The following is a 24,071-nucleotide window of genomic DNA, read 5'->3' on the forward strand; positions in this document are numbered from 1 at the left end:
TGCTCTGTCAACTAAATGGGTCTATTCAGCACACATTTCCTAAGCACTTACTATGTGCTTTGAAGATAAAAAGATGACAAAGGTCAATAACAGTGTCTTCAAGAAGCTTGGTGTGCAAGCAGGAGGTGGACGCAGGACCAGGTGATTACAATGCCAGGTGAAAAGTTGCTCAAATAGAGGTTATCAATATAGAGCGAGAGTCACTTAATTCTGCCTGAGAAAAGCTTCACAGAAGAGGTCAAGTTTGAAATTGGGAAAAGTTCTCAGAGTGCCACTTTTTCAAAGTGCACTTGGCCTTTCCTGTAGGTGGCTTCCTGAGGTCTAGGTCCTCCAAGCACTGCCTGTGGGCAGCTGGGGTGGCAGGTAAAGAGATGAAAGTTCTCCTCCCCTGGAGAGGCATGGCCTGCCTTGGGCTGGGGGAGTCTGTCCTGCTCTGGTGCTTAGATGGGCTGGAAAACATCCAGAGAAGGATGGTAAAATAAATGGGGACACGGGAGAAAGGCCTGGCAATCTGCTTCCATAAAGATTACAGCCAAGAAAACCCTATGGAGCAGTTCTACTCTGTAACACATGGGGTCACCATGAGTTGGAATTGATTTGACAGCAATGGGTTTGATTGTTTTGTTTTGTTTTGGGCGTTAGTGAGTAAAGACTAAAAAGTTTAGAATTCAGGACTAAGGTTTGGAGAAATGATGGCAGGAGTCAAAAACAAGTGCCATGGGTTAAATCCTGTGAATTTTGATGTGCTCAAATTACAGTCTAGGTGCCTTAGAGCTTCAGAGGGGTAACCATAAGACAAAAAGATAAACGATTCCACGTAGCTGCCATGTAGCTTGCTGAATTTATCCCTCAAAGAGGTAGTCTAAACCGGGATGTTAAGTAGCTTTTAAAATAATTTAGATAAGTAGGTGGATTATAGAGATACAATGGATTATGCTGGAAGCAGGGATAGCTGGTTCTGAGTTTAAAATTACAGGCTGGGTTCAGCTACATCTTCAGAATAGCCCAAGGGACAGAATTCGGGGCTCAGGTCCATGCAGGCTGCCCTGGGGGGAGTTCTCATGGACCACTGTTAGGCAAGGAGAGCCCCCCCACCAGGGCAGGAGTGAGGTTCTGTCCTTCTGCTCATCCACTTTTGCCTCTGGCCTTAAAAACTCACCCTGTAAATCTTTAGGGGACCCTCCAGCAGTAAGTGCACGGGGCCCTGTGCTGACAGCTCTCGCCGTTGTCCTCAACGTGTCTGCATTTATGAGTCTGTGAATAAGCTACTCCCAGGGATGGGCAGAATTGCTCTTGGAACGCTGTCTGTCGCTGTCTCCAGTGAAGTGGGTAGGTGGAGCGGAGCCGAGGTCTGCTTGCTTTTATCCCTGTTGCTGTTAGCTAGCAGATGGTCAGCAGAGCTTGCGTCCCCTGGAACGGGCCCTGCCAGGCCTCCCCATCTCTTGTTCTTTCCAGGTGTGCTTCCTGCCCTGCCAGCCAAGGGTTGGAGACTAGAATGAGGATGGCGGGAGTTGCGGGTGGGGATGATGAGAAGGTCGGGGGATGGTGGGAAGGTCTGGAGTGAACAGGCCACTCTACTTTTCCCCTTTCCAGTTTTTTTTTTTTTTCTGGGTAGTGCAGGTGAAGGGAGCAGGGTACGTTCTGGGGCAGCAGAAGAGGGCACTTAGGCCTTGAGGCATCTTTGCAGGTGCTGTGAAATAAGGGAAGAAGCCTTGGGTTTAGCAGGAGGCCTGAGTCGAAGGGTCATCTCCACTACTTACTAGCCCTGTGACCTGGGACAAGCCTGTTAACCTGAGTCTGTTTTCTCACCTGTAAGATGGGGCAATAATACATATCCTGCCTTCTTTCCAGGGCTATGGTGAGGATCAGGTAAATGAAAGTTCTTTCTAGAATAAAAAACACTATTGAAATGTGAGAGACCACATTCCCTTAGTTATTTTGCCTCTGGGCTTGGTCAGGGTTCTCCAAGGAGAGGCTGGAGGGGGAGAGATGGTGCATTTGTTCATCCGATACCGTTTTAGTGGTTGAGGATTCCTTGGTTCTCGTGAGGATGCCCCTACAGAAGGTTTTGGGTGGAAGTGTGGGGCACCTTGAGACCAGAAGAACTACATGGTGCCCGGCTACCACTACCGGCCGCTCTGACTGAAATCACAACAGAGGGTCCCAGACAGAGCAGGGGAAAATTGTAGAACAAAAAATCAAATTCACACACACACAAAGAATAGACTTACTGGTCTGAGAGAGACTGGAAGAACCCCCAAGACTGTGGCCCCAAGACACCCTTCTGAACTGAAACTGAAGCCATTCCCAGAGGCCACCTTCCAGCCAAACCGTGGACAGGCCCATAAGATAAACATTAACACCCGAGAGGAACGTGCACCTTAGAACAATCAACCATACGAGATCAAAAGGGCAACGTTTGCCCAAAAGCAAAGATGAGAAGGCAGGAAGGGGTAAAAACCAGGACGAAAGGAAACGGGGAATCTAGGATGGAAATGGGGAGAGTGCAGAAGACACGTTGTGGGGAATAAAACCAGTGTCATGGACTACTTTATACACAAACTGTCGAACAGGGGACTGATTGCTCTGTGAACTTGAACCTAAAGCGCGCGCGTGCGCGCGCACACACACACACACACACACAAGTCTACAGAAACAACGAAAGAAGCGTGGGCACAGACCTGGCTGGAAGTCCAGGCTCTGACATCAAGCCACTGACGGACCTTTGGAACATCACTGCCCCTCTCTGGGCTTCAGTTTAAATCTTCCAAGTCGCTCTCATCCCTAAAAAGCCTAGTTGAGAAAATACTAGAAGTTGCAGGGCTTGGAGTGTGTGAGTATCGGGGGGGGTGGGGAGGTGAGGGGGGTGGGGGTCTTCTTCCAGTCTCGGGGCGGGGGTCTTTTTTGTGTGTGTGTCTCCCCTATCCTGGGTGTCTGCTTCTCGTGGCTCTGCTCTCCTCTGCTCCGAGGCTCTCTCCTTCATCCTCCCCTTTTCTCTCACCCTGCTAAGAAGCGAGGATGGCGAGACTTCGTCTTCACATACATACTTCGGACATGTTATTCGGAAGGAGTAGTACCTGGAGAAGGACATCATGCTTGGTAGAGGGTCAGTGAAAAAGAGGAAGACCCCGAACAAGATGGATTGCAGCAGTGGGCTGGCTCAAGCATAGCAATGAGTGTGAGGATGGCACAGGACCCGCAGTGTTTCATTTCATTTTAGGCAGGGTTGCCATGAGTTGGAAGTGACTCGATGGCACCTAACAACAATAACAACTAAGTTCCTGTTGCCTCTTGCCTTCTCTCGGTTCCTGCCTCCCCCATTTTTCTGGCCTCTTTTCTTCTTTCTCCCTATGTGGGTATTTCTTTCCCTTCTTTTTTCACTTTTCTGGCTCTCTCTTCCCTGCCTGTGCATGCATGTCTGTAGGAGCGCGCACCCCCTCCCCCCCCCACCCCCCACCCCCCCGCTGGTTTCCCTCTGGTCCCAGGCCCTGCCACTTGTTGCTCTGAGGTATCTGTAGGGCCCCTGGCTTCCGTCCAGTGGTTTGTCAGCTCTCCTTTCTCCTCACTCCACCTCCTGGCTCAGACCTCAACAGCCGCACTTGGTTTGGCTGGTGGTGGCTGCCCAGCAGTTAAGTGGGTTGTGTGTGAGGGGGTTGGTATTCCCCTCACGCCTGGCAGCCTGGCAGCGGGGCTCGGCCTTGGCTGGAGTGTTGCTCTCTGGGAAGCTGAGCTGGAGCCAGCAGGCTGGAGGTGTTCCTGGTATGCTAATTCCCGAGGCCCGTTCTCACTGGGGGCAAGACCGTCCTAGGTTTCTTTTCCTGAGGGGTTAAGGTCATCACCTAACCACACTTTCTTATCTTCCTGCTCTTCTTCCCTCATCTGCTTGATTTCCCCTGGAGCAGCGCTGGCTTCCTAGATCCAAGAACTGGGGCCTGCCAGGGCAGGTATAACATATTTTGAAGTCTTATGATTTTTTCTAAAAATTATTTGAATTTGCATTTGCTCCCTTATAAATCTTTTCTTTCAATATAAGCACGTTTAACATTACTTGCTATGGGATAAGATGGACTCCCAGAACCAAGTTGCGTGTTTATCCTGATGCCTTCTGGCACGTTCCCGTGCACCTGCTGGGGTAGCAGGGCCCCAGCTGAGGAGCAGAACCTTAGAACTGTTGGGCCAGGAAAGCAGATGCAGGGCAGACATCTTCTGTGCCTGAGGAGGAGAAAACACCTTTTCTCCCTTATTCCCATTGGTTTTATTCTCCGTACTGCAGAATTCATGCTTTATTACATACCTTCTTGAGGTAAGTACCAAGGAGAGCAGCCCAGTTGGGGAGGATCCCTGTCCGAAAGAGGTCCTACCTACATCAGAAAGTGCTGTGTGAGCACTGAGGTCCTGTCCATGACCCAGTGGTTAAGTGTTTGCCTGCTAATCAAAAGATCGGCAGTTCAAATCCCCCAGCCACTCCTTGGAAACCCTATGGGGCAGTTCTGCTCTGTCCTGTAGGGTCACTATGAGTCAGAATCAACTTGATGGCAACGAGCTCTTTTTTTTTTTTTTTATTTATTCCAAGACCAATCTCTAATTGCCTCCTGCCTTGAAACCCTGGTGCCATAGTGGTTAAAACTATGGCTGGTAACCAAGAGGTCAGCAGTTTGAATCTCCCAGGCACTCCTTAGAAACTATGGAGCATTTTACTCTGTCCCGTAGGGTCCCTATGAGTCGAAATTGACTCAGTGGCAACAGGGTTTTTTTTTTTTTTTGTACCCTCCAGCTACATTCTTTTATAAGTCCAGGGTGCTTGGCACCTGCGTTTCTTGCTTGTTCCTCACGTTCTTCACGTCTCTGAAGTAATGGCACCTTCTACCTTGCCACACCCCACCCAGCCCCCAGGGGATCCCAAGACCATCTGCTCAGATTCCTGCCGTGTAAAATCCTGCAGAAGGGAGAAAGAGTTTACCTCCTTCTTTGGTTGATGGTGAAACCAGAAAGGCTGGGATCCAACCAAGGTCCATGCCTTCCTGGTTTTCAGAGTAGCCTTCTTTCTGCCCCACCGGGAGGAGGCTGACTGTTTGCATGGATATAAAAATGCTGACACAGGACTGTGGCTTCCTGAGGATCCGATTGGGAGGTTAGGAGAGAGATGACGGAGGTTCAGAGATTTCTGGGTCTCCATGTTGGCCCCTGGTTGATCTGTCTGGATAGAAAGCGGCCTGCCTGGATGCCCCACAGAGCAGTCAGAAACCTCCATTCATTCAGCTCATTTGGACAACATCTACATTTTGCACCTCAGGAAACCAAAGGCCCCACCCAAAGCCACAAGGCTGGCTAATGGCAGAGCAGCATCTGGAAGGCCTTATTCCAGCTGGCTGTCAAGCCATCCTGGGGAGGGTTTGGAATTTAGGCTGTGACTGGTGGGAGATGACACGCCCTCTCTTCCTAAGCCTCCAGCACCTCAGTTCTTTGCTTTCTGCCTGTTCGCATCCCCTGGGTCTGACTCCCAGGAGCGTAAGACATCAGTCTCTTGGATGATCATTGCCGCACAGGAAGATCCAATAAACCCAGCACCGTGTGCCTGCAACAGCCACTGCAGACGAGCAGCCAGCTACCGCACAGGAAATGCAAACTGGCACACGCACGTGTGTGTATGTGTGTGTGTGCACGCACACGCACGCGTGTGTGTGTCTGGGCAGAGGGTGGGCAGGGAAGCAGGTACAGGCCTCTGGAATCTTTTTCTCCACATTCTCTGGAGGGGAGACCCGAGAAGGGAGGTGGGGAGGGGCGGACGTAGCAGATTGACAGCCTTGATGCCTTGCTCCCTGGAACCATAGGTGAGTAAATGGGTAAAGGGAGGCCTGGCTGTCAGCATCCCCAGCAGGGCCCTTGAGTAATGGCTGGTTGCTGCAGGACAGGGATGAGGGTGGCAGGTGAGGGCCTCTTTATCCCCCTCACTTTCAGCAGCATATCTTTTCTCCCTGCCCACTGCCTCTGCCTGCTTTTCCCCGCTAGCACTTCAGTGTCTGGTCAGGGAAGGGAGCTAGAGAGGGAGGTGGCCAATAGATCCATTAATTGTACTTAATCAGTCAACCCAGATCCTTTTAAGTCCCTGAGCTAGGGCGCTTTTTCTCCCATCTTGACCTCTTGCGGCTTTTATTATCTGCAGTGCACAGTTACTGTGTGCACACGCACATAGACACACACACACATTGGTACTCTCTGAGAGACAGAATCGTAGGAGGGAGGGGAGCAGAGTTGAGAGAACACTGTCAGAAATTGTCACCTGGCAGGATTCCTGGAGCTCAACAGACAGAGCCCAGGAAGCCGGGAGTGCAGAACCTCATCCTGGTAGCAACAAGACAGTCATTCATTGCATTCATTCACCCATTCAGTCAGTTTATTCAGAGTACCTGCCGTGTACCAGCTACTGTTGTATCCCTGGGAAAGCAGCTGTGAGCAAAGCAAAGCCGTCGCCTTCATGGGGCAAGCATTTCTGATGGGGGAGACAGACTGGACAAGCGGACAGGTTGGTCAGGTGTTGCTAAGCACTGTGGAGAGAAAGACAGCAGTGGAGGAGGACTGGGTGTGGTCAGACGGCAGGAAGCCATCTGCACCCACTCTGAGAATGTGTGCATTTTTTTGTGTGTGTATATATGTGTGTGTAGGGGCTCAGGGAGAGGAGAATGTGGTGTGGCAAGGGAGAGAGTTGCAGAGTCCTGACCGAGGAATCCTGTGTCAGAGACAGGCAATTAGCTTAACTGGTGTGAGGGCCATGGGCTGCAGGCTGGGCTGGACTTGGTGCTCATGGGAGAAGCTCTGTGTCCTCTCAGCTCCACTTGGTGAGGTTGGTTGATGTGAGGCATTGCTCCTGCACCTGGCCTGGGTTCTGGGGGACCTAAGGCTGCAGCAGTGTGACTGTCCCACAGAGTGGGTTCTGGCAGAGTGGGCAGGCATTGAGGTTTGGAAGATTCTAAACCTGTTACTCCTCCCTCTGCTTTTGTGGAAGTCACAGGAAGAGGCCTGACAGAAGAGAGCTGGTGTGGGGTGGGGGCCTCGCAGAGTCTTGGGGGCCATGGCAAGCTCTGCTGTGTGAGCCCAGGAATCGGGGAGCAGACTCGGAGGGCACCCCCACTGGATGCCAGCATGGGGTGAGGGAGGCGTGGGGCATCCTAGATTTGGTTCCTACCCACCACTGTTAGTTGCAGTTGGGTAGAAGGTTGATGATCACAGAAACAGTGGGGTACAGCAGAACAATGTGGGACAGGAAGTGCCAAGTGAACGGCTGTGAATATCCTAGCCAAGCTCTCAGGCAGAAAAGGGGCGCCTCAGATGCAGCTGGTCCCAAACAAACCCACCGCCTGCGAGAGGGCTTCACCACCCAGGCCCTGCGGGATGCTGTCCATAGAAGCATGTGTGGTGCCCTGATGGTTTTAAGGGTGAGAAGGTTTATAGCCTCCAGATGCTCTGGGTGCCCTCCTGATGTGTGTTGTCTGCCCTCTGCCTCTGCTCCCCACCCTCAGCTTATCCCTACACTCTGTACAGTCTCCCGGTCTTAAAATGCCTGCCCCACCTGGGGGGAAGAACTTTTCATTCATTAACAGTTCCCTCTGAATGAATCACCACACATTTCTTTAGTCCCCAGTGGTTGCCAGGCACCGGGCAGTGGCTGCAGAGGTGAAGACAGCTGGGATGAAATAGGGAGGGGAAGTCCTGGGCGAGGGTTGAGGTGGGGGCAGGATGATGGCCCTGGGAATGAATGCCTGACACCATCCCTCTCTGACCCCCACCCGCTCCTTTCCAGTGAGACAGGCACCTTGAATTGCAAATTGTGTTTATATTTACACTGAGCTCCCTTTTTTGACTGTCCGTTGATGACTGCTGCGTTTAGAATTGACTGGAATGGTTTAATTAGTCCATCTGTTCGGGGGGCTGGTGCACAGCTGTGTGGAGCTGATGGCTGTTAGGCGGTGGCGAGGTATGCAGGCAGGTGGGAGACGAAGGTACGTTCTCTCAGGTGGCTGTCAGACCTGGCAGGCACAAGTTTTCTCTGGAGACTGGTGCTGTGTGGTCAGCCATGGCCAGTGGCAGTTGGGTGGCCAAGCCCCCTTCACTGAGCCCGTTTAGGTCTGGGGGATGGCCGAGTGGTATGGAGCCAGGCTCACATGTGTAGGGGGGCTGGCTCCCTGTTGCTGCCCATTGGGCAGACTTGGCATTGTACAGTGAGGTCTTGGGACACTGCGAGAGCAGGTTGGGTCTCTGAGGGGCCGGAGCAGAAGCCAAACTTTGGGGAGAACCCATTTCTATGGGTGGGGAGAGGAGGAAGAGTGGGTGCAGGATAGTGGCCTAACACAGGACTCCCCACAGTGTTCTGATCCAGTAGGTCTAGGGTGAAGCTGAGAATTTGCATTTCTAACAGGTTCCTGGATGATGCTAAGGTTGTTGGTCCAGAAACCACATTTTGAGAACCACTGGTCTAACAAAGAAGAGAGCCAAGATGAGATGAGCTCACGCATGAGTGTTTTGCAAACTGAATGGCACCAGATGGGGGTTTCTTGTTAGGAGAATTCCAAGAGTGTAATGTCTCAGAGGAGCCCCTGGGTGATGAAATGGTTAATCTGCTTGACTACTAACCCAAAGGTTGGAGGTTTGAAGCTAGCCAGAGGCTCTGAAGAAGGATCTGGAGACCTACTTCCAGAAACTCAGCCATTGAAAGCTCTGTGGAGCACAGTTCCACCCTGACACACACGGGGTCGCCATGAGTTGGAATCAGCTGGACTGCAACTGGTTTGTACCCCAGAAGCCAAAGGAAGGGCTCACTTTACTGAAGCTTTCCCCTTTTCTCTTTCTGACTTTTATTAGTACCTGGTCAGATTTCACAACTGCTTCAACATTGTAGAACGTTTTCTCCTTCTCCTGGTCAGATGGCGCAGTGCACATTAGAGCTTTAGAAATAAAAATCCTGCTTAGGCCCACCCCTGCAGAGATTCTGACGTACTGACCTGGGGAGGGCCAAGGAATGAGTATTTTGTGAAAACATCCCCAAGTGATTCTGATGAGCGGACAGGGTTGGAACCACTGGTCTACACTCTGGGTTCATTTTTGTTATTAGAAAGGGCTGTGCACCCCCTCAGCTTCTGGGGCACTTTTTTTGTCCAGGCCTGTCTGTGCGCCCCTTACGTCCTCTCTTGTCTGCCTGTCCTTGGTGGTTAGCCCTCCGCCAGCTCTCTGAAAACCTGTTTATTAAGGTCCTCACTTGCTACTGGGAATCCCAAGTTCCCTGCTTTATTTCTTGGGCTCCAGGCAGATTTTGCCCTGTCAGTGCCTTCCTGAGGATTTCAGGTAACAAATGGTTCCCGACGTTTCTGCCTTTCAGTGACGCAGAGAGTAGAAAATTGTGCAAGAAGATGAAAGTTGACCTGAGCCCAAAGGACAAAAAGGTTGAATTATTCCATTACCAGTAAGTAGACGTGGGTATTTCCAATTTCCAAGTAAGTGGTGAAAGCTTCCATCAGTATTCTCAGCAGACAGCGATTTTTCGTCAGATTAATTTTATTTCAGAATCGGGTTCCTTTTTTTTTTCCTCCTGTTTTTATAATTATTTCTTAAAAAAACAAAAACAAAAAACCCTGAACTGTGTTCGATAGCTGAGCCTTATTAAGATGCTGCAGGAAACCAGAGGTATGTAACTTCACAATCATTTTAAAGTTAATGCCTTTTTCTCCTCGTTTGACAGGGATGGTGCGTTTCATACTGAATATAACCGAGCTGTGACATTTAAGGTAAATTTGCCTCCCTCGTTCTCAGCAGAGGTGGAGTCTGAATGGACGCCAGGAATCTGGCATGTTCCGTCTGAGAGAAGGAAGGGCACGTTGCACAAATAACTCTTCTGAATGACTTGAAGGGATGCTTATCTCTTGAGCGTATGTCAGCCAAATATCTAGAAAAAACTTAACTGTTGACACAACGGGGATGACCAGCCTTGTAGATAAATTTGTGAATTTGTCCAAGGTGACAAGGGAAGTCAACACACCCCCCCTCCAAAGGCCTGGGCTTCCGCTTTTGCTGTGGCTTCAGGGCCCATCTTTCATCTCTGTGTTGTGTCCACAGTGCCTGCCCACAGGCCTGGAGGGGACTCTTTGCTCTCACGTTAGTTCGGGCACAGGACATGGGCAGGTTGGCGCCTTTGGGCTGATGGAGCTTCTTCTAAATGGATGCAAAGGTCCCTGAGATGGCCCCTACTGCAAACTCAATTTAGTAGTAGACGGCAAAGCCTAAATGAACAATGCCCATGGATATCTGTAAGCTGCAGGACCTGCCCTGTTGTCAGCTCCTCCTACGTCTGCGTTCTCTTTCTCAAACCAGTTGTCTTCTCCTTCTGGTCCCTGCAACATTTCTCTGCCTTGGCTGGGCCATTATATTTCTGCTGGTCCCAACACATGCTCAACTTACTTTCTCTAACTCTCTTGCTGCTTAGACTTGGCTGGACTCTGCGTTACCAGCTCTTTGACTCTCTCTTTCCATCTGCATCTCCTTTCATTCTTTCCTACCTATCCATGTGTCTGTGCCGCTCTCCCTCTGTCTACCTGTCTCCCTCTGGCCTCTGGCCTCCGGCCTCTGGCCTCCCCACCTCTGCAGGTCATTTCCTGTTTATCCAGTAACACTTGTTCTTTTTTAAGTTGCTGCAGCTTTTACCTTATTCAGAGACTCAGCCAGATTACTCATTTCAACACCCACATAGACATGTAGAGAAAATTAATACCAACTAGAGTTCCTCAGTCCTTTTCATTCTGTGGTTAGGATATCACCTGAGATCCTTGGAGAAGATGCATGCTCCCCAGGAACAAGATTTCGTTGGGTTCAATGTTGGAAGTGCTTGTGCAGTGATGGAAGGAGGGGCCTGGTGTCTTTTGTTGCTGTTGCTGCTTTTTTGGAGGCTGTGTTCCGTTTATATTTAGCCAGGGGCTCTGAGGACTGCATCCTGGGATCCTAGAGCAGCATGTATCAACTGCTCAGAACTGTTACAGGAAAGGAGCAATGAGCCCCTTCTCCTCCCAGGTGGTCTGAGCCCTCCAGGGAGTGCATGGGTGGGGGCTGAGCCCTGGCCTTTGTCCTGCTCCTTCCAAAGACCAGATGCTTGTGGTCTGCTTTCTCTCATCCTTCTTGTGATTTCTGCATCAACAAGCTGGAGCAGTGGGCTGAGCATTGTACAGGGTCAAAGTCTTCTGTTTCAGTAATAAGGGCTCATTGCGCAGAGGGGGCATCTTTGTTCTCGGGGCCCCCAAAGCCTTCAGGGCCACCAGGGATTGGGGCAGAGTCCTCGAGCTCTCCAGGGGAGGGGAGAGTGGCAGAGAGTATCCCAGGACTGCATGGGGCTTCTCGCTTTTCAGCTGGAGCCTCCTTGGGCACTGATTTGCTTCCTTTCAGGGTTTGCCCTGGGGCCCCGTCTCCAGGGAAATGGAGGAGCCCTGGCAGGCTGGGCACTCCATGTGGCTGTTGTTGCTGCATCTTGCCATGGTCGGGCAGGACCTGATCATAAGGGCTGTGCCATGCCCCTTAAGGAGTCCAGATAAATGAGGGCTTCTTACATCTGCCCACTCTCCCACCTCCCCCAGAATGTTCACAGAGAGCGAGAATAGAAAGAGGAGAACTTGCTGGGTTAGCACCCTTTTCTTGTCAAAGTCTGTCCACCAAATCCTTATGTACGTGGTGAGGACGAGAGGTGCCCAGAAGTCTAAGTTCAGATGACCGTCTCCCAAGGCCCTGTAAGCTGTGTGTGTGCTGTCCCAGCCATGAAGATCCCTTGAAGACCAGGGGGCAGGTGTCAGACCATTTCCCTGGGATTCAGTGCACCCAGAACAGGACAGTGGGGGCTAAGTTCCCAGGTACTGAAGTCTGCAGACTTAGACAGGTGAATAAGGTATTGTTCAATTAGACTGACTTAGCGAGAATCTGTAGGCTGAATACAGCTTCAATTGAACAAGAATAAGCCCCAGCTGAAAAGCAAAAGGTAACTAGCATGACTGTTTTAATTGTTAAATTAGAAGAGGCCATTTATTTTCTGATTTCCGTCCATATATCTTGTTTCCTTGTCACTGAGGCAGGCTGTAGTACAGCTTATGGTGGGTGTGGGAAAAGGAACCCCTCCAGAGCAGTAGTTATCAACCCTGTTGTGAGTTCCTGATCCCACTGGGGGTCTATGGAAGGCCATAGTTAACAAATCAAGTCAGTCTCTCATACAAAAATATATACACACCTTGCTATGCTCCTAATTGCTTTCTCCCTAATGAGATAGCGTACTCCTTCCCTCGGCTCTCTATTTTCGTGGCCCCCTCTGCCCTCTCATCTCCCCTTCAGACAGGAGATGCCCACATAGTCTCATGTGTCTACTTGATCCAAGAAGCTCGTTCTTCACCAGTATCACTTTCTATCCCATAGTACAGTCCAATCCCTGTCTGAAGAGTTGGCTTTGGGAATGACTCCTGTCTTGGGCTAACAGAAATCTGAAACCGTAACCTCTGGGGTCCTTCTAGTCTCAGTCAGACCATTAAATCTGGTCTCTTTATGAGAATTTGAGGTCTGCATCCCACTGCTCTCCTGCTCCCTCAGGGGTTCTCTGTTGTGTTCCCTGTCAGGGCAGTCATAGGTTGTAGCCGGGCACCATCTAGCTCTTCTGGTCTCGGGCCGATGCAGTCTCTGGTTTATGTGGTTCTTTCTGTCTCTTGGGCTCATAATTACCTGTGTCCTTGGTGTTCTTCATTCTCCTTTGCACCAGGTGGGTTGAGACCCGTTGATGGATCTTAGGTGGCCGCTTGCTAGTGTTTAAGACCGCAGAAGCCACTCACCAAAGTGAAATGCAGAATGTTTTCTTAATATATTTTATTATCCCAATTGACCTAGATGTCCCCTGAAACCATGGTCCCCAAACCCCCGCCCCTGCTACGCTGGCCTTCGAAGTGTTCAGTTTATTCAGGAAACTTCTTTGCTTTTAGTTTAGTCTAGTTGTGCTGACCTCATCTGTATTGCGTGTTGTCCTTCCCCTCACCCAAAATAATTTCTATCCACTCTCTAACCAGTGAAAACCCCTCTCCCTGCCTGCCTCCCTTCCCCCTCATAACCATCAAAGAATATTTTCTTCTCTGTTTAAACTATGTCTCGAGTTCTTATAATAGTGGTCTTATACAATATTTGTCCCTTTGCAACTAGTTTCACTCGGCATGATGCCTTCCAAATTCCTCCATGTTACGAAATGTCTCACGGATTCATCATTGTTCTTTATCTATGTGTAGTATTCCATTGTGTGAATATACCATAATTTACTTATCCATTCATCCATTGATGGGCACCTTGGTTGCTTCCATCTTTTTGCTACTGTAAACAGTGCTGCAGTGAACATGGGTGTACATATACCTGTTTGTGTAAAGGCTCTTAATTCTCTAGAATATATTTCAAGGAGTGGGATTACAGGATCATGTGGTAATTCTATTTCTAGTTTTTTAAGGAAGCTCCAAATCAATTTCCAAAGTGGTTGTACCATTTTACATTCCCACCAGCAGTGTATAAGTGTTCCAGTCTCTCCACAACCTCTCCAACATTTATTATTTTGGGTTTTTTAGATTAATACCAACATCGTTGGAGTGAGATGGAATCTCATTGTAGTTTTGATTTGCATTTCTCTAATGGCTAATGATTGTGAGCATTTCCTTACGTACCTGTTAGCTACCTGAATGTCTTCTTTAGTGAAGTGCCTGTTCGTATCCTTTGCCCATTTTTTAATTAGGTTGTCTTTTTGTAGTTGAGTTTTTGCAGTATCATGTAGATTTTAGAGATCAGACACTGATCGGAAATGTCATAGCTAAAAACTTTTTCCCAGTCTGTAGGTAATCTTTTTACTCTTTTGCTGAAATCTTTGGATGAGCATAGGTGTTTGATTTTTAGGAGCTCCCAGTTATCTGGTTTCTCTTGTGCCTTGTTAGTAATGTTTTGTTTACTGTTTATGCCATGTATTAGGGCTCCTAACATTGTCCCTATTTTTTCTTCCATGATGCTTATCACTTTAGATTTTATATTTAGGTCTTTGATCCATTTTGAGTTGGTTTTTGTGCATGGTATGAGGTATGGGTCTTGTTTCATTTTTTTGCAGGTGGATATCCAGTTATGCCAGCACCATTTGTTAAAGAGACTGTCTTTTCCCCATTTGACTGACTTTGGGCCTTTGTCAAATATCAACTGCTCATATGTGAATGGATTTATGTCTGGATTCTCAATTCTGTTCCATTGGTCTCTGTATCTGTTGCTGTACCAGTATGAGAGGGGTATATTTTAAGGAATTGACTCACACAGCTGAGTTGCAGGAAAGCCCAAAATCTGAAGAGCAGGCCAGCAGGCTGGAAACACAAACAGGATTTCTGTGTTACAGTCTCGAGGCAGAACTCTTTCTGTACAAAACCTCAGTTTTTGCTCTTAAAGCCTTCAGCTGACTAGGTGAGGCTCAGACATATTATAGAACGTAATCTTCTTTACTTACAGTCAAATACCCTCAAAGGCATGGTGAAAGGTGTGTCCTCTGGGCACTCCCAGGTGGGTGGGCAGGTCTTACATGATAAATCCACTCCAATGTTCCAATCTTCTAAGCCTCTGGATACCTTTCTCTCCAGTACAGGTAGACCCCAACTTACGATAAGGTTCTATTCTGAGACGTTGTCATAAGTCAGTTTTGACATAAGTCAAATGCCTAATTTTTTTTTTGATTTTCAGTATTATTGCCTTTTATTGTTAGTATCTTTATAAATCCGTTCTTTATTTGTCTTTGGGGGCTGGAAACATTGCATATAAACTTATATATTTTAATACATACTTACATACATAAAAAACACACGAATCATAAAAGTTTACTCTGACAAAGAAGCGTTGGACAACATTGACGTCTTGTCATTTGCGGTAATAACTCCACTTGTGGAAGGTTCTGGATCACCTGGATTATCCCTGGGAATGGGGATGGTGTTTCTAGTCAGAAAATCAGTGAAAGTTGTCTGTACGTCCTTTTTTTTTTCCTCTTCATGTATTTCATGGTAACATCTCACTGCTTCTCAAATCTGCCTGTCGACTGTAGCAAAGTAATCAGGATTTGGATCCATGTTGTCAAGCAACTGAAGCCCCTGATTTAGTTTAGAAAAAACTCCCACTAATCTTTTCACTATAAAAAATTTTTTTGACAACTTCTCTCCTTCCTTTTCATCATTATTTCCTTCTTCAGCATTTCTTCCCTCTTCAAAACCCCCTCAGTCCCGTTCTGTCAGTTCCCCTGCTTTGTGATCTGTGAGCTGTTCCGTATCTGTGATAGGAAGTTCTAAATTCAGTGTTGTTGCCAGATGGGCGATTTTTCCACTGATCTCCCCAACATATTATCCCGATCAAATGCTTGGAACTTCCTATCTGTTATGACTCTCAATATGGACACCAACTTCACTGTAGACCCGGCCCGTAGACCAGGCCGTTGCCTGCTCTACAGCAGTGTTTTGAATAGTAAATCATAAAATTGAGCGTCTGTGAGTGAACATCTGAGAATGATGATATCAGCAGATTACATACTGCAACATTGTATGTAAGACATATTACTAACGATAAGATTAAAAAAAAAAAGGATTGTCGTGTAAGTTTGGTTTGTCGTAACTTGAAGATACCGTGAGTTGAGGTCTACCCATATGCCAAGGCAGTTCTGGCATTTCAACATCATTTAGTGTAGGCTACCTCTTGGCCCATGTTTCAGACAGCCACCTACCCAACCAGAACCCTTTCCAGCCCCTCCAGCTATTACTTTCAATGGAGAATCTGCCTGAGGGTAGTTAAGTCCTCTATCCTTAAAGTCTTTGTCAGTTGTTTATGCCCAGCAGTCTTGGAGGGGGGCCTTCAAGAAAGAGATGTAGAGCAATAAGCAGGCACTGTAGACGCCTGCATTATGCTGGGGGCTTCCAGGCCTGAGCCCCACTGACTCACACAGGCAGAGGATAATCAGAATTTAATGCAGCCCAAAACCAACTCACATCATGAAATAATGTGAAGGGTACAGGTAGGTGTGATTATCTGCTTATGGGATTGATGGAGTTTTAGTGGCTGTGTGGATGTGGAAGCTTCTAGTTTGGATAAGACTGGAGACCTTTATTTGAATTGATCACAGAGGCTTCCTGGAGGAGTTGAGATTTAGTAGAAGCGGAAGTGTGTCTCTGGTTTGAATAAGCCAACTAATTGTCTCAAATATCCTCTTTTTGTCCTTGAAGAGGCGTATTAAATGTGAATCACTGACTGGAGTGAATGAGATGTCAAGTGATTGAAAAAGTCTGGCTGGGTGGTGGGGGTGTCTTTAGGGCACTACTGTATCACATGGGGTCTTTGTGACTTGAAAATGGACCCCATGGCACCTAAGACAACAACAGTGATACCAGTGAGCAGTGGAAACACCCCCTCCCCTCCCCACCAGCCTACGCCACTTGCTGCGCCTTACTGGCTGCTTCATGGAGCTGGGCCCAGGGCATTTGGATCTCCGGGCAGGGGAGCAGGGCAGGTTCCTGATTCTCCCTCTTCCCTCTTTTCCTGGCTAAAATGCATTTTGTCTTCTTTCTTCTTTTCCCCAGTCCATGGTGGCCTTTCTGAAGGACCCAAAAGGGCCCCCACTGTGGGAGGAAGACCCTGGAGCCAAAGATGTTGTCCACATTGACAATGAAAAGGTAACGTATGCCATATACACAGTAGATTCTGATGGCTGCTGGAAACTTCTCTTGTACCAGGGCCTCCCAAGAGGGGAGCCCAAGGAACTGAGAAGTGGGGTGTTGCAGGATGACTGATACTCTCTCCAGTGCTCTACTGTTTTCATTCCTCTTTCCGGCTCTAGGGTGCAGCTAACAGGGGCCCACAGGCTGACTGCCTGAGGAAGTTTCTCCTTCACCCCTTTATTTTAATGTACTTTGACATATTTAGGTTTTCCTTACAAGAACATAAATTTAAACATCCTCCTTTTTGTGTAACCCAGATATTGTCAGGATTGGCGTTGCCGTTGCGTATGTGTATGTTTTAAGTGACACCGTAATCTGAGAGGTTTGGAATAGATTTCTAGAGGCTTGGGTCAGGCCTGTACAGCTCTGAGTTATGGTGTAACTTTGAGCAAATTATTTAGCCTCTTAAGCATCAATCTCCAGATTTAGCAGCAGGTGGAGGGGTAGTTCTGGTTTATAGTCTTCACAAGTCCTTCCTGTTTTTATCAAAAGGCCCTGGCCCCCCTCCTTCTACAGCCTGCTGCCACCTGGCCTGTATGTGTGTCTTTATCCATGAGTACCCATGTCCATATTGGGCTCGTGCATCTGCCTTGTTTCCTTTGTTTTGCCTTCATGTCGGGGTGGACAGGACCTCCTCTGTGACATTTCACGTGGTCTGTGAGGCAAGTGGCTAGAAAGGCGATGCTTGTTCTTATCTTGATAAAATAAAATATACGTTTTATCTTCCTCCGCTTCCTCTCCCTTTTCATTGAAAATTATCTCCTAGCGTTGGTGCAAAAGAAAATAACGCCATTTATACTTTCTGGAAGAGGGATCATGCGTGATCAGACTCGGCCAACCCAGTGGGTCTGTGGTGACTGGATTGTAAAGGCCGGGTATCAACACTTCTCTGGGAGAGAAAGCACCGGTATCACGAGTTAGAAGATAAAGTCTTTTGAAAAAGCATGGTGGGTGCAATGAAAGAGGGCCACACACGTCAGAAGCTGATGGTACTGCTCACGTGGTTCTTCCTGCCTGGATTCTATGAGAGGAAAGGTCTTCGGCCTCCTTGGAAAGCGACTGCCTGCTGCGTGCCCTCCGCAAAATACTCACGTCCTGAAACTCCTAAGGTTGTTCTGTCGCTGTAGGATGTTTAAGCAAAAATATTTTTTTCACCCCTGTGGATAATCCTCTTGTCATTACACTCTGTGATATTTTCTCTCACGTAGAAGCGTAAGGCTACAGCAGTTTTTCTGCTTCTAGGATCCTCTCATAAAATCACCAAAAGTTCCAAATTCAAGTTTGAATGGCAGATTCACGTCTGTAAGCTTAGAATTCCATACTTATTGAAGGTAATCAAGAGGCTTTGAAGATAGTATTTGTTACCATGCAGGGTATGAAACCGAATTGCTACAGGCTTAGAAAACCCTTTTCTTCCCAGGTCTTCCACCAGATTTTATGTCCAAGGATCCCCCCAAAATCACCTTAAAAGTATTCACATCCTGCACCCTTCCTCAGGGCCAAGGATCTTGGCATTCTGTTGTAAAATGAATGCCTTATCCCTCTAGTTATATAAACAAGAGTAAACCTTTTCAGAGGTAATTATAAAACGTTTTCAATTCTCATAAAATATTTGTGACCTTTTTTTTTTTATTTAACTGAAAGATCAGAAGTAAATACACGTTCATGGTTGAAAGATTAGAAAATGTAGCTCAAGCATAAAATAAAAAATAACACCCCATACAGTGGTCCCACTGAGAAATAGCCACTGCTGATTTTCTTTTTTTTTTTGTAGCCTTCCAGGCTCTCAATGTGAAAAAATGAGGCATACATAAATATTCCACTCACAAAAACGTCATTACATTTTATTTGCTGTTTCGTAACTTGCTTTTTCCTCCACTTCACGCAACAGGCGCATCTTAGCGTGACATGAAATATTCTCCGACACGGGTCGTGATGATGCTGTAGTGTCCCGTTGTGTGAGATGGACCATCATTCATTTTACCCAATGCCTATTGCTGCCAGAATGCTGTGTTTTGAAATTCTCTCTCGTTTGCCTTCTTTTTCAAACAAGAGAAACCTCTCATTTTCTCCTGAGGAAATTAGTTAGAGGAGCTTATTTTAATCAAGCCACCCTCTGCCCTGGTGCTTTCCTGCAGTCCTTGAGGGATTTGCTCTTTCCCGGACATCACTGGCCCTTGGTCAAAGAAGTCTTCTAGCCCAGCCGTACCCTGCAGTCTTTACTTCAGTGCTGTTGTTTCCTTTTATGTTTATGTTGTTTACTTAAGAATTAATTGTGTAATAACATGCCAGGTGCTGTTCTAAGCTTTCTATGAATGCATTTAGCTTGGCACCTCCTCAGGGCAGGGTATACCTCACCCGTGTGCGCGATGGGCTCTCAGTGACGTTGATGGTGGTGGGGCTGGAGGCAGGTGGAAGAGGTAGCAGGCCTGGGTTAACCCCGCCTTACCTCGAGCGTGACGAACAGATCCTGTGGAACCCAGTTCCCATCTAGCCAAGTCGGCTCATGTGAACACACCACCGTCACTGTAGCAAAACCATCCCATAGACCTCAGGAAGGAGGGACGGCCTGTTCCACAGCCTCGTATAACAAAAATAACCGTGCGGTTTTTTCAACTGCTCAGAAGGAGCTGAAAGTAAAGCTGGTTGTCTGGTCCCGACTATTTCATCCCAGCAAGCGGCCTTGGGAGAGTCATTTGTCCCCTCTGGGCCTCAGTTTCCCAATCTGTGGTAGGTGAGGATGGTTTGGAATAATCTCTGAGCTTCCCACAGTCCCCAAACCAGTCGTGTATGATTTCTTTATTTTTGTTGTGGCAAAACGTTTGCCAATTCGACAGTTTTTACATGTACAATTCAGTGGCATTGATTACGTTCATTATATTGTACACCCATCACCTTTTCCAAACCATCCCACCACCGCTAACAGAAACTCAGTGCCCCCTAAGCGATAACTCCTTTCCCCCCTCCTTCTCACCATGGGGAACTACTGGTAAACTCTGGTCTCTATACATTTGCCTGTTTGTGTAAGTGGGATTATAGAGTATTGGTCCTTTCATGACTGACTTATTTCGCTCAGCACAATATTTTCAAGGCTCATCCATATGGTAGCATGGATTCATTTCTCTTTATGGCTGAGTGGTATTCCATTGTGTGTGTGTACCACATTTTGTGTATCCGTTCATCTGCTGATGGGCATCTAGGCTGTTGTGACTAGTGCTACAGTGCACACTGGTGTGCAGGTGACCCGCGTGTGATTTCTGAAGTGCTCACCCTGCTCCTTCCAGTTCTCTGGGTCCCTGGGGGGCAGGCTCATTACATTATTGTATTGCGTGTAACCTGTCTGTCTTCTCCTTTTGCCTCAGGATTTCAGACGGCTCCTGAAGAAGGAAGAGAAGCCTCTCCTGATGATGTTTTATGCCCCCTGTAAGTGAACTTCACCCTTTGGGCCAGAGCTGATAGTTCTGTTTCTTTGGGGGGATGTGAGGGTTCCTGAGGGGGTACTGGGAACGGGTCCTGTTTCTCACAGAATTATGTCTGCCCCCCATCTGTCTGTCTGCACCTCTTTTTCTTGGTCTTTGCCTTTTCATGCGAGTCCTCCCCTCCTGCTCCCACATCCATTTTCCTCTCCACTGGAGTGGGCATCCTTCTGCCCTCCTTTACCTCCTCCCAGCAGCACGTGTGTCCCTCCCACTACCTCAGCCTTCCCCGTCCTTTGGCCTCCTGCGGGTGCGAAGACCTCGCACATGTCAAAACCTCACGTGCGTCCTTTCCTGCTTGGCAAGTGCTGCGGAACCATGCCGGTGCAGCCTGGGCTCTGCCGCTCTTCTGGCACCCTGGTCACTGCTACTGCTCACCATCAGGGACAGCAGCGCATCTAGCTCTGGGATCGTGTGTCCGTCTGCTGGTGCTACCCTGGAGGACTAGGGGATCAGGATCAGGGAGAAATGGGACCCAGGCTTTGGGCTTAGTCTCTGTATGAGGCAAGAGGCCATGAGAACAGCAGGAGGAACGTTTAGATAACGACAGAAGACCTGAGTTCTAATCCACCCTGCCACCAGTGAGCTGAGCAACCTTGGCCATGTCTCTCACTTAAATGAAATCGGAATCAACTTGTCAGTAACGGCTTTATAGTCCTAGATCGCAATATAAAATATTATTAATACTGTGAAATGCAGTGAAAAAGTTTGAAAGCTACTGCTCTGATCCAGCTCCTTGTTTTACAGATGTGGAAACTGAGGCAGTGAAGTGAGAACTGTGCTCCATAGGGTGTTTTTGGCTGTAATCTTATGGTAGCAGATTGCCAGGCCTTTCTTCTGTGGTGCTGCTGGGTTGATTTGAACTGCCAGCCTTTCAGCTGTAGCCAAGAGCAAACTGTCTTTGCCACCCAGGGATCTGTCCAGTAGTATAAGTATACATAACTTGTATTGTATGTAAATAAACTGAAACAAAAGTTTCACAAAAGCATACTTACCTTACTGCTTGCCATCCACTTTGACACTTTTTTTTTTTCCAATTTTCTTGTGCTTTAGGTGAAAGTTTATGTCACAAATTAGTTTCTCATTCAAAAATTTATACACAAATTGTTTTGCGACATTGGTTGCGATCTCCGCAATATGACAATACTCTCCCCCTTTCCATCCCAGGCTTCCCGTGTCCTTTTTGTCCAGTTTTCCTGTCGCTTCCTGCCTTCTCATCTTGCTCTTGTGCAGGACTTGTCTTGGTCTCGTATGTTTGATTGAACTAAGAAGCACATTCCTCACATGTGTTATTGTTTGTTTTATACGCCTATCTAATCTTTGTCTGAAAAGTGGGCTTCGGGAGCGGCTTCATTTCGGAGTTAGCAGGGTGTCCCAGGGCCGTGTTTTCGGGTGTTCCTCCAGTCTCTGTCAGCCCAGTAAGTCAGGTCTTTTTTTGTGAATTTCAATTTTGTTCTACATTTTTCTCCTGCTCTGTCTGGGACCCTCTATTTTGATCTCTATCAGAGCAGTTGGGGGTGGTAGCCAGGCACCATCTAGTTCTTCAGGGCTCAGGATGGTGGAGACTCTGGTTCATGTGGTCTTTTAGTCCTTTGGACTTGTATTTTCCTTTTATCTTTGGTTTTCTTCATTCTCCTTTGCTCCAGATGGGATAGGACCAGTAGATGTACCTTATATAGCTGCTTGCAAGCTTTAAAGACCCCAGATGCTACTCACCAAAGTAGGGTGTAGAACATGGTCTTTTTTTTTTTTTTTTTAATTTTTATTGTGATTTAAGTGAAATTTTATAAATCAAGCCAGTCTCTCACACAAAAACCCATATACACCTTGCTACATTCTCCCAATTGCTCTCCCCCTAATGAGACAGCCCGTTCCCTCCCTCCACTCTCTCTTTTCGTGTCCATTTTGCCAGCTTCTAACCCCCTCTACCCTCTCATCTCCCCTCCACGGAGGAGATGCCAGCCGAGTGTCAAGTGTCCACCTGATCCGAGAAGCTCACTCCTCACCAGCATCCCTCTCCAACGCTTTGTCCAGTCCAATCACTGTCTGAAGAGTTGGCTTTGGGAATGGTTCCTGTCCTGGGCCAACAGAAGGTCTGGGGGCCATGACCACTGGGGTCCTTCTAGTCTCAGTCAGACCATTAAATCTGGTCTTTTTATGAGAATCTGGGGTCTGTATCCCACTGGTCTCCTGCTCCCTCAGGGGTTCTCTGTTGTGTTCCCTGTCAGGGCAGTCATCGGTTGTAGCCGGGCACCATCTAGCTCTTCTGGTCTCAGGCTGATGTAGTCTCTGGTTTATGTGGCCCTTTCTGTCTCTTGGGCTCGTAATTACCTTGTGTCCTTGGTGTTTTTCATTCTTCTTTGATCCAGGTGGGTTGAGACCCATTGGTGGATCTTAGATGGCTGCTTGCTAGCGTTTAAGACCCCAGACGCCACTCTCCAAAGTGGGATGAAGAATGTTTTCTTAATAGATTTTATTATGCCAGTTGACTTAGATGTCCCCTGAAACCATGGTCCCCAAACCCCGCCCCTGCTATGCTGGCCTTTGAAGCATTCAGTTTATTCAGGGAACTTCTTTGCTCTTGGTTTAGTCTAGTTGTGCTGACCTCCCCTGTATTGTGTGTTGTCTTTCCCATCACCTAAAATAGTTCTTATCTACTATCTAATTAGTGAATACCCCTCTCCCACCCCTCCTCCCTCCCCACTCTCGAAACCATCAAAGAATATTTCCTTCTCTAAACTATTTCTTGAATTCTTATATAGTAGTCTTATACAATATTTGTCCTTTTGCAACTAATTTCACTCAGCATAATGTCTTCCAAATTCCTACATGTTATGAAATGTTTCCCAGATTCCTCACTGTTCATTATTGACATGTAGTATTCCATTGTGTGAATATACCATAATTTATTTATCCATTCATCCGTTGATGGGCACCTTGGCTGCTTCCATCTTTTTGCTATTGTAGACAGTGCTGCAGTGAACATGGGTGTGCATATACCTGTTCGTGTAAAGGCCCTTAATTCTCTAGAATATATTCCAAGGAGTGGGATTACTGGATCATGTGGTAATTCTATTTCTAGTTTTTTAAGGAAGCTCCAAATCGATTTCCAAAGTGGTTGTGCCATTTTGCATTCCCACCGGCAGTGTGTAAGTTAGAACATTTTCTTTATGAACTATGTTATGCCAGTTAACCTAGATATCTCCTGAGACCATGGTCCCCAGCGCTTAGCCCCGGCACGTCAGTCCCCCAAGGTGTTTGGATGTGTCTAGGAAGCATCTGACTTAGCCTGGGTCAAGCTGTGCTGACTTACTGTATTGTGTGTTCTGGTGCTGATCTTTTCTATTCTACTTTATTTAAAAATTATTGGTTATTCCTACTACTTCATAATCCTCTAATACAGGGAGCAACAAACTATGGCCCATGGTCTGGCTACCTCTCTGTAATAAGTCGTTATTGGAACACAGCCCAGCCCATTTGTTTAGGTATTGTCCGTGGTGGGGTGAGTGTGCCCTGGCACCTGTGAGTATTGCAGGCTGTACCATCACTGTTCTGCCTGCTCTTTGAAGCTGCTCTCAAATGCCTCTGCCTGAGAAGTTCTTTAAGCAAAGGCGCCTCTCATCTCTACCCTGGTGACCAAGTGCCACTGGCCGGATTCCTCTTTGGCCTAACTTAGGCCTGTGGCTTGTTCACCGTCACAGCCTCTCCCCAGCTGAGTTCTGATTGCGGATGTGCCCAGGCCCTGGCCTCCTCCCCTGACACCTCACTGGCCCCAGGGTGTGCCTGCCTGTAGGAGGAGGCCCTGGCGTCCCACTTCCTGTTAGATCCAGCT

General features: G+C 47.7%; 1 protein-coding gene across 2 annotated transcripts in view; it reads left to right on the forward strand.

The window, feature by feature from the left end:
- PDIA5 (protein disulfide isomerase family A member 5) overlaps positions 1-24,071 on the forward strand; it is a 122,334-nt gene that overhangs the window by 36,356 nt on the left and 61,907 nt on the right. For both annotated transcript variants that reach the window (XM_064291196.1, XM_064291146.1), the window contains exons 4-7: positions 9,371-9,454; positions 9,731-9,776; positions 16,626-16,718; positions 20,126-20,186. In XM_064291196.1, coding sequence (XP_064147266.1) covers positions 9,371-9,454; positions 9,731-9,776; positions 16,626-16,718; positions 20,126-20,186 — 284 coding nt within the window. The remainder of the gene's footprint in view (positions 1-9,370; positions 9,455-9,730; positions 9,777-16,625; positions 16,719-20,125; positions 20,187-24,071) is intronic.

Source organism: Loxodonta africana, chromosome 1, assembly GCF_030014295.1.
Source record: "Loxodonta africana isolate mLoxAfr1 chromosome 1, mLoxAfr1.hap2, whole genome shotgun sequence".
NCBI lineage: Eukaryota > Metazoa > Chordata > Mammalia > Proboscidea > Elephantidae > Loxodonta > Loxodonta africana.